The sequence below is a fragment of the Ceratotherium simum genome, chromosome 6 (genome assembly GCF_057802395.1).
Source record: "Ceratotherium simum simum isolate JZ-2026a chromosome 6, ASM5780239v1, whole genome shotgun sequence".
Taxonomy (NCBI): domain Eukaryota; kingdom Metazoa; phylum Chordata; class Mammalia; order Perissodactyla; family Rhinocerotidae; genus Ceratotherium; species Ceratotherium simum.
Window position 1 is genome coordinate 12,184,503 of NC_141905.1, and position 10,762 is coordinate 12,195,264.

Genomic DNA, 10,762 nt, shown 5'->3' on the forward strand with positions numbered 1-10,762 from the left:
AATATTAGCTTGTCTATTTACATTTGTATCTGAAGAATAACAAAATTAAGCTCTCATGTGAATTGACAGTATTTTATTTAATTTATGGATAAATATAAATAAAACTGGTGGTTGCTCAAGAATTTTACTGATTAGTTGAGTGATTAAATATTTGGAGATCACTAACAGGCTTAAAGCCAAATATATTTCCTAGTTCCCTCCCCCTCTCCCTCCCCCCTACCTCTGCAGCCTTTATCTCATCACAGGTTCAGACCTGCTCTCCTGTCCTGTTGCGCAGTTCCATTGACTTGCCACATGTTTTTTCAGGTCTTCTTAACTTTTCTTGCAGTTTTCCCATATATTTGCGAAGAAACTGCTTTTCATATTTAAGCACTGAAAGTTTTATCTGCTCAGTGAAATCCAAGGTTCTGGCACTCACATGAACTTGCACAGAATCCCTTTATGATCCCTGTCTGTGTTGCACATATTTATAGTGTGGGTTCTTTAAGTCCGGTGGTAGGTGTGTCTGTATGTTCCCTTATGACAATAAGTTCTTTGAGACTAGGCAGAGTACTTTATTCAACTTGAGATTCTCATAAACTAGGACAGTTTCAGGCACATGTGGGCACTCAGATATTTTTGCATTAAGTAATAAATTAATTCACCAAAGGTATTTCTACTATGATTTCTTTTTTACTTACAAAATATAACACAAAAGAAGCTATATTGTAGAGGTCCTTTGTAACATTTTCCGGTCAATTTTCAACAGTAAAAATGGTAAGAATTAGTCTTTAAACACGTTTCTGAATCTGACCACTTCAGACTGAGCAGAAATGTGCTTTTCCAGGGATCATTGTCATTCAGGGATGTGACTGTGGGCTTCACTCAGGAGGAGTGGCAGCACCTGGACCCTGCTCAGAGGAGCCTGTACAGGGATGTGATGCTGGAGAACTACAGCCACCTCGTCTCAGTGGGTAGGTAGCCCTTGTTTCCTATGTAGACCCCCAGTATGTGTGTCCTTTTTTTTTTTTTTTTTTTTTTTGCTGAGGAAGATTAGCCTTGAGCTAACATCTGTTGTAAGTCTTCCTTGTTTTTTTCTTGAGGAAGATCAGCCCTGAGCTAACATCTGTGCCAGTCTTCCTCTACTTTATATGTGGGTTGCTGCCACAGCGTGGGTGATGAGTGGTGTAGGTCCATGCCTGGGATCCAAACCTGCGAACTCCGGGCTGCTGAAGTAGAGGCATTGAACTTAACCATTATGCCACGGAGCCAGCCCCTGTGTGTCCTTTTTTTATTTACAGAAACTTGTGGAATTTTTGTAGAATATAGTAATGTTTAGGTTTGGGATTTGGAGGTCAAGGACAGTTTGTCCCTTTTGGGTGCCAGAAAGAATGTTTTCCTCTGCCCCAGAGGAGGGGTAAATGAGCTTTTCTTATTGTACACTCTTTGAGGTGTGCTGTCCTCCTCCTTCAGAGGCCCTGAAACTCATCCGGTGTGTCCCAAGTCATACAGTTCTCATTCACAGGGCATTGCACCCCTAAACCAGAAGTGATCCTCAAGTTGGAGCAAGGAGAGGAGCCTTGGATATTAGAGGAAGAGTTTCCAAGCCAGAGTGACCCAGGTGAGTTAGTGAGTGTGAGCCAGGTGGAGTTTAGGAGGAAATCAGGTCACAAAGAGTTAGTTTAGAGATTGAAACCATAGAAATGGTCTTCAAGAATCACTTTTTAGAGGCTCCAAACCTTTGGAAGTAGAGTGTTGACATGGGTCAAATATCCAATGTCACTGAATTACCCAGTATCTCCCAGTGTCACTCTCATACAGAAACGGTTTCCTTTTTTGGGGGGGTTGGGGGGGGTATAAGTTATATAGAGTTAAGTGTACAGATCTTAAGTGTGTAACTAAATAAAATAATGTATATGTATGCACCCATGTATCTATCATCAAGATGAACATATAGAGCATTTTTCAGCACCCAAGAAGGCTCCCTAATATCCTCTTCACAGTAAATGACATCCCCCGTTCTATTACCGTAGATGGTTTGCCTGTTTTTAACTTCAGATAAATGTAAACATGTAGTATGTACTGTATGTCTATGTGCACTATGTTTTCTACTATACGCACACACACACACACACACTATATATGTGAATATATACTATATAGATAATGTATAGAGATGATGTCTGGCTTCTTTGGTTCAGCATTACGTCTGTGAGATACATCTATGTTGTGTATATCAGTAGTCTATTGCTATATATTGCTGTGTAGCATTCCATTGTGACTAACACAGAATTTATCTGTCCAGTCTATTATTGAAACATATTTGGGGTACATATCTGAAGTGTATTTGTTTTAAAACATTTTGAATTTTGGGTTATTTGAAAAAGTTGTTATAAATATTCTTGTGTGTATCTTTTAGAGGATGCAGACTCATATTTTGTTAGATATATAGCCGGGAATGGACTTGCTGGGTGTAGAGTAATCACATATTTAGCTTTAGTAATGTTTAGTTTAAACCTTTTTCCAAAGTGATTGTACTAAATTGTATTGCCACCAACAGTGTCTAAGAGTTCCAACTGCAGTACATCCTTGTGAGCACTTGGTATTGTCAGTTTAATTAATTTTAGCCATTCTAGTCATTGTGTTGTGGTATCGCAGTAGGTTTTAATTTCCATTTCTTTGATGACTGATGATGTTGAGCATCTTTTCGTATGTTTGTTGGCTATTTAGATCTCTCTTTTTGGGAAGTGACTATTCAGGTCTTTTGCCTATGTTATTTTATTGAGTTATTGGTCTTTTTGAGTTCTAGAAATTTTAAAATATATTCTGGATATGAATCTTTTGTCAGATGTATGTATCTTTTTCTGAATTATGTCTTGTCTTACCACTCTCTTAATGATGTCTTCTGATGAACAGAAGCTTTTTAAAAAGACCATCCTTTCTCCTGCTGAATTGTAGTTTTCTCTTTGTTATTTATCAGCTGACCATATATGTGTGGTTATGTTTCTGGGCTTTCTGTTCTTTTCCACTGGGTAATTTATCCATCTTTATGACAATACCACTATCTTTTATTATTATAACTTAATTATTAAGTCTTGACATCTGGCAGTGTTAGCCTTCTAGCTTTGCTGTTTTCTTCAAGACTGCATGGCTATTCTATAGCATAAATACAGAATGTTGCCAAGAACATCTTTAACCTACAAAATATATGAGAATAATATCTATGTTTCCAGACGATATGGACAATGCTATAGTGCTGTAAGTCTTTTGCATTTTCGTATAAATTTTGGAATCAGCTTGTCAGTTTCCACAAATACGCACAGCCACCTCCTAGGACTTTTACTGGGATTGCATTAATCATTTTGGAGAGGATTTACATCTTAAGGATAATGAGTTTTCCAATCCATGTCCATGGTACAACTCTACTTAGGTCTTCTTTAATTTCTCCCTTGTCCTGTAGTTTTCTGTTTAGCTATTGCCATTTTTCATTAAATATATTCCTATTTTATGTTTTTTATACTATTTTGATTTTTTACTTTATAATATTTATAGTATTTTATTCTCCAATTGTTTAATGCTAGTATATAGAAAAACAGTTGATATTTGTACATTGGCCTTGTATCCTGCAACATTGTAAATTCACTTATTCTGGTAGTTGTTTTATAGATTTCTTAAAATTTTCTATATAAACAATTGTGTCATCTGTGAATAAAGTCAAGTTTACTTCTCTTTCCCAATCTTTGTACTTTTTTTTTCTTTTTCTTGCGTATTGTACTGGCCAGGAACGCCAATAAAATGTTGTACAGAAGTAGTGAGAGTGGACATCCTTGTCTTGTTCCTGACCTCAGGGAGAAACTGTTCAGTATTTTACCATTAATTTTGATGTTACGGAAAGGATTTCTATGAATGCCCTCTATCATTTTGAAGAAGTTCTCTTCTATTCCTAGTTTGCTAAGAGTTGTTTTGTTTTGTTTTTTTAATCATGAATGAGTATTGAGGTTTTTCCAATGCTTTTTCTGCATATGTGGAGATAAATTATATGATTTTTCTTATATATTTCTTATTTATATTATTTATATTAAGAATATAATTTCTTCTATTTCTTATTTATATTAAGAATATAAATTCTTATTTATAAGAATAAATAAATATTCTTATTTATTCTGTTAATATCGTGAGAAATCTTGGTTGATTTTCAAATGTTCAACCAACCTGATATTTCTGAAATATATCCTCCTTGATCATAATGTATTTTGCTGTTTTTCTAATGACTGAATTTGGTGTTGCACTATTTTGTGTGGGATTTTTGTGTGTGTGTTCATGAAAGAGATTATCCTTTAATTGTCCTTTGTTGTAATCTTTTCAGATTTGGGGTTGAACACTGTACTACTTTCTTAAGATGAGTTGGGTAGTATTTCATAATTTTCTTTTTTTTTCTTTTTCTTATTTTTGTATTGCAGTAACGTTGGTTTATAACATTATATAAACTTCAGGTGTACATCATTATACATTGGTTTCTATGTAGGTTACGTCATATTCACCACCCAAAGACTAATTATAATCCATCACCACACACATGTGCCTAATCATCCCTTTCGCCCTCCTTCATCCCCCTGTCCCCTCTGGTAACCACCCATCCAATATCTGTCTCTATGTGATTGTTTTTTGTTGTTTTTATCTTCTACTTATGAATGAGATCATACGGTATTTGACCTTCTCCCTCTGACTTATTTTGCTTAGCATAATACCCTCAAGGTCCATCCATGTTGTCACAAATGGCTGGATTTCATCATTTCTTAAGGCTGAGTAGTATTCCATTGTGTATATATACCACATTTTCTTTATCCTTTTGTCTCTTGATGGGCACTTAGGTTGCTTCCAAGTCTTGGCTGTTGTGAATAATGCTGCAGTGAACACAGGGGTGCATGTATCTTTACACATGGGTGTTTGCATGTTCTTTGGATAAGCACCCAGCAGTGGAATAGCTGGATGGTATGGTAGTTCCATCCTTAATTTTTTGAAGAATGTCCACACTGTTTTCCATAGTGGCTGCACCAGTTTGCACTCCCACCAGCAGTGTATGAGAGTTCCCTTCTCTCCACATCTTCTCCAACAGTTGTTTCCTGTCTTGTTAATTGTAGCCATTCTGATGGGAGTGAGGTGATATCTCATTGTAGTTTTGGTTTGCATTTCTCTGATAGTTAATAATGTTGAACATCTTTTCATGTGTCTGTTGGCCATCTGTATATCTTCTTTGGAGAAATGTCTGTTCAGGTCTTTTGCCCATTTTTTAATTGGGTTGTTAGTTTTTTGGTTGTTGAGATGTACGAGTTCTTTATATATTTTGGATATTAACCCCTTATCAGATATATATGGTTTGCAAGTACCTTCTCCCAGGTGTTAGGTTGTCTTTTCATTTTGTTGATGGTTTCCTGTGCTGTGCAGAAGCTTTTTAGTTTGATGTAGTCCCATTTGTTTATTTTTGCTGTTGTTTCTCTTGCCTGGTCAGACATGGTACTTGAAAATATGTTGCTAAGACCGATGTTGAAGAGCGTACTGCCTACGTTTTCTTCTAGAAGTTTCATAGTTTCAGGTCTTACATTCAAGTCTTTAATCCATTTTGAGTTAATTTTTGTATGGTGTAAGATAATGTCTACTTTCATTTTTCTGCATGTGGCTGTCCAGTTTTCCGAACACCATTTATTGAGAGACTTTCCTTTCTCCATTGTATGTTTTTGGCTCCTTTGTTGAAAATTAGCTGTCCCTAGATGTGTGAGTTTATTTCTGGGCTGTCGCTTCTGTTCCATTGATCTATGTGTCTATTTTTGTGTAAGTACCATGCTGTTTTGGTTACTATAGGTTTGTAGTGTATTTTGAAATCAGGGAGTGTGATACCTCCAGCTTTGTTCTTTTTTCTCAGGATTCTTTTGGCTATTCGAGGTCTTTTGTTCCATATAGAATTTATGATTCTTTGTTCTATTTCTATGAAAAATGTTGTTGGAACTTTGATAGGGATTGTGTTGAATCTATAGATTGCTTTAGGAAGTATGGACACTTTAACTATGTTAATTCTTTCAATCCAAGAGCACAGAATATCTTTCCCTTTATTTGTGTCATCTTCAGTTTCTTTCAACATTGTTTTATAGTTTTCAGTGTACACATCTTTCACCTCTTTGGTTAAGTTTATTCCTAGGTATTTTATTCTTTTTGTTGCAATTGTAAATGGGATTGTATTCTTAATTTCTCTTTCTGCTACTTCATTGTAGTGTATAGAAATGGAACTGATTTTTCTGTGTTGATTTTGTATCCTGCAACTTGGCCCTATTCATTTATTTCTGAAAGTTTTTTGGTGGATTCTTTAGAGTTTTCTGTATATAAAATCATGTCATCTGCAAATAGTGACAGTTTCACTTCTTCCTTTCCAATTTGGATCCCTTTTATTTCTTTTTCTTGCCTGATTGCTCTGGTTAGGACTATGTTAAATAGGAGTGGGGACCAAGTGGGCATCCTTGTCTGGTTCCTGTTCTTAGAGGGATAGCTTTCAGTTTTTCACAGTTGAGAATCATATTAGCTGTGAGTTTGTTATATATGGCCTTTGTTATGTTGAGGTACTTTCCTTCTATACCCATTTTATTCAGAGTTTTTATCATAAATGGATGCTATATCTTGTCAAGTGCTTTCTCTGCATCTACTGAGATGATCATGTGATTTTTATTCTTCATTTTCTTAATGTGGTGTATCACGTTGATTGATTTGTGGATGTTGAACCATCCCTGCATCCCTGTTATAAATCCCACTTGATCATGGATGATCTTTTTAATGTATTGTTGTATTTGATTTGCTTGTATTTTGTGAAGGATGTTTGCGTCGATGTTCATCAGTGATATTGGCCTATAAGTTTCTTTTTTCCTGTTGTCCTTGTCTGGCTTTGGTATCAGGGTAATGTTGGCTTCATAGAATGAGTTAGGAAGCTTCCCCTACTCTTCAATTTTTTGGAAGAATTTGAGAAGGATAGGCATTAAGTCTTCTTTGAATGTTTGGTAGAATTCACTAGGGAAGCTGTCTGGTCCTAGACTTTTATTTTTAGGGAGGTTTTTGATTACTGTTTCAACCTGCTTGCTGGTGATTGGTTTATTCAAATTCTCTATTTCTTCTTGATTCAGTTTTGAAAGGTTATATGATTCTAAGAATTTATCCGTTTCTTCTAGATTATCCAATTTGTTGGCATATAGCTTTTCGTAGTATTCTCTTATAATCTTTTGTGTTTCTGAGGCATCTGTTGTAATTTCTCCTCTTTCATTTCTCATTTTATTTATTTGAGTCTTCTCTCTTTTTTTCTTGGTGAGGCTAGCTAAAGGTTTGTCAATTTTGTTTATCTTTTCAAAGAACCAGCTCTTGGTTTCATTGATTTTTTTCTTTAGTCCTATTTCATTTATTTCTGCTCTGATTTTTATTATTTCCCTCCTTCTAATGATTTTGGGCTTTGTTTGTTCTTCTTTCTCCAGTTCCTTTAGGTGCACTGTTGGATTATTTGAGATTTTTCTTGTTTGTTGAGGTAGGGCTTTATTACTATAAACTTTCCTTTTAGAGCTACTTTTGCTGTATCCCATAAATTCTGGCATGTTGTATTTTCATTTTCATTTGTCTCCAAACCTCTGTGACTCCAGGCACTGGATAGATAGCCAGCAAGGCCTTTCTTGCCGGGTCTACTTTTTAAAAGTTTTTTCACCTTGTCAGTGGTAGCTTCCAAGTTGGTCCACCCCAAGATGGGTGCAACAGGCTAGAGACTCATTATTAGTCTCTAACGGGTCAGGCATCGGGCTTTAGCAAGAGTTCATTAGCAAGCTCAATGTTACTTTTCCGGAAGTCAGCTCCCAAAGTGTATCTCTCTCTGGAGACTGACTCCCTTGTCATGCTGTCTCCTTTGCATACTGCCTTCCGTTAGGCAAAAATAATTTTTAAGCCTCTTTTAGGCCCCCATAGGCAAAAATCATCAATCATGGAGGCTTGTTCTGTCTCCAGTGCTTTAAGATTCTCGACATGGACACTAAATCCTTGTCCATAAACGCTTAGTTCCCTGATTGGGATGCCATCTCTAGGACTTAGGTCAAATTAATTTATGCCACATATTCAGATGTAGTAGCCACAAAACAATACAAAGATGTTTTTAAAAATCCCCCCTTTTTTTTCTTAGTGCAAATTTTGCAGAAACTCCAGCAGCTGAATTCAGCATTGACAGGGTTACAATCTCAGCTGTCTGGATCCTGGCTGGGCCAGAGCTGGGGCTGCAAGGCTGCCATGGAGAGTTTTTTCAAAAAAGTCTCCCCTTTTGAGATGTCTTCTTTGACTCATGGATTGTTTAGAAGTGAGTTGCTTCAAAAATCATTTTTTTTCTGCTTATCCTTCAGTTCTTGAGTTTTAGTTTAATACAAAGAAGATTCTTTGTATGATTTCAATTATTTGAAATTTGTTGCTTTGTCTCTTTTCTTAAATGTTCCATGTGCACTTGAGGAGAATATATATTCTGTAATTGTTTTGTGTAGTGTTCTGTAATAATATTGTTCAGGTCTTCTGTATCCTGACTTTTTGTATTTCGTCTGCTGTTCTCTCAGTTACTGAGAGAGGTGTTTTGAAATCTCCAATTATGATAATTCTTGAGACTATATTAATTAGGCAAATAGAAATTTAGGATTGTTACATCTCACTTTTTAATGGACTGTTTAGTCGTTATGAAATGCCTGTCTTGATATGTGTAGTGATACTTTTGCCTTTAGATCTACTTCTTCTGATATTAACATATTTACACCAGCTTTCTTTTCCATCCTTTTCCATCCTTTACTTTACCTAGTGCTTATATTTAAAGTGTGTCTCTTATAAACTGAATATAGTTGTTTTTTTAAATCTAGTCTGACATTTTTTATCTTTTATTTAGTTTGGTTAGTCCATTTATGTTTACTGGTATAATTAGGTTTAAGCCTATAGTCTTGCTGTTTCTTTTCTTTATGTACCATTTCTTTATTCTCTTATTCCTCCTTTCAAATCTCTTTTTGGATTTTTTAAAAGTTTTGCCTCTATTAACTTTTAGTGAGTTATGTATTCTTTTTTAAAATTTTTACTTTTTAAGAGGTTACACTACATATAACAATATGCATTCCATTAGAACAGAACTAAACAGATAAGTGTGGATGCCAGCAATGTGAAAATGTTCAGAGTTATGGAAACTACATGAGATCTTCTTGTACATCAGTGTAAATATATGAGAGATGTGGTCTTGTGGCTGAATCCTGGGGCACTACAAGGTTTAGAAGTGATGATGATAAGGAGGAGTGAGCAGTGGAGACTGTAGGAGGAATCTGAGAGGATGGAGTAAAATTGAGAGTATGTGATGTTCTGGAGGCCAAGAGAAGAATGTATTTCAAGGAGAGGCAAATGGACCTCAGATTTGAAGTTGGTATTTTAACCTTGACTTTTTTGAAACAAGAATACAGCAAGGAATAAGAGATACAAACAAATAAAACCCCACTTTTGAATGAACTAGCAGATGATTTAACTCTGAACCTCAGAACAAGTGGAAGGGTTGCCAATAGCCGTGAAAAGTGAAGTAGGGGTGTTTGCAGAGCTGCAGAATGCAGAGACGTTGCTTTTAGATGGAACCTCAAATTGTCAAACCTAATCTTTTAGAACATCAGGAAGGACTTTTAGGATGGTGGTAGCTCTTTGTACAGGGTTTCTTTCTGAGATGCAGAGGGATGGGGTTAAATGAGAACTTATACACACAAGCTATATTAGAAAGATGCAGTCTATCTCTGAGGTAGTAGAAAATGAAAAAGACTTGACACTTGAAAAAAATAGAAAGACTTGTCTTAGTTGTTTGGAGAGTAGTAAAGACTGAGCAGAATTGCATGCAGTGCCCTTGTCATAAGAAATATTCCTGCCAGCTTTGAATATAGCCCTTGGTTTAACCCGTGGGAAAGTCTTGCAAATAGCTGCATCATGAAAGACTCACCTCCTTCAATGCTGAGTAGTTAAAAAGAAGCTAACACAAGATGCATTCAAAGTTATTACGAGAAACAGGAGAAGACAGGAAAAGCAAGTGGCAGGGGAAAAATAATTCACCTGAAAAATGTTGCCATGGAATACCTGAATATTTACTAATTTTTAATATAAATTAACTGAATGAAATAATGGCTTCTGGTGTACAAGAACATAAAATAGGAAAATAAGAGGTTTTTTTGTTTTTGCTTTTTTTTAATTTTTTGTTTATTGCAGTAACGTTGGTTTATAACATTGTATAAATTTCAGGTGTACATCGTTATACTTTCTGAAAGAGATAGTAAGACCACAACAAGATGTGTTATGAGCTGTGGTATATCACAGGAAATAATTGGAAAAAAAAGAATAAAATCACTCTAGTAATCAAAGTACAATTTGAAGAAACAGAGGTAGAAAAGACTTTGCTGAAAATATAATAGGGAATATGGAGGTTAGAAATGAGAAACGTAAGCAAAAGGCAAAGAATTTGGAAATAGTACCTGACATAAAGTAATGGCTTCTCGTTTTTATTACATATGTTTTACAATTTTTAGCCCAAATTTCCTTTGCCAAGAAAAGCTCATAGAACACTTCAGCTCAATTCTCCTTCCATATCTCTTCATCAAGAAATTCATTCCTAGTCATATAATTAGAGTACTTGGTAGTTTACTGATACTTCACTTCCCACCAGGATTTTGACCCCCAAAGAGAAAGATCTTGGTTTCACTCTCTCATAACCAAGTATTACATA

At 35.6% G+C, this 10,762-nt stretch overlaps 1 protein-coding gene across 6 annotated transcripts in view; it reads left to right on the forward strand.

Annotated features, from left to right (window-relative positions):
- The window catches only part of LOC147916768 (uncharacterized), a 65,336-nt gene that overhangs the window by 45,109 nt on the left and 9,465 nt on the right, over positions 1-10,762 (forward strand). For 5 of the 6 annotated variants that reach the window (XM_087431895.1, XM_087431897.1, XM_087431893.1 and 2 more), the window contains 2 exons: positions 827-953; positions 1,505-1,600. In XM_087431895.1, the coding sequence (XP_087288021.1) occupies positions 827-953; positions 1,505-1,600 (223 nt within the window). The remainder of the gene's footprint in view (positions 1-826; positions 954-1,504; positions 1,601-10,762) is intronic. The other variant, XM_087431898.1, reaches the window with a different exon arrangement.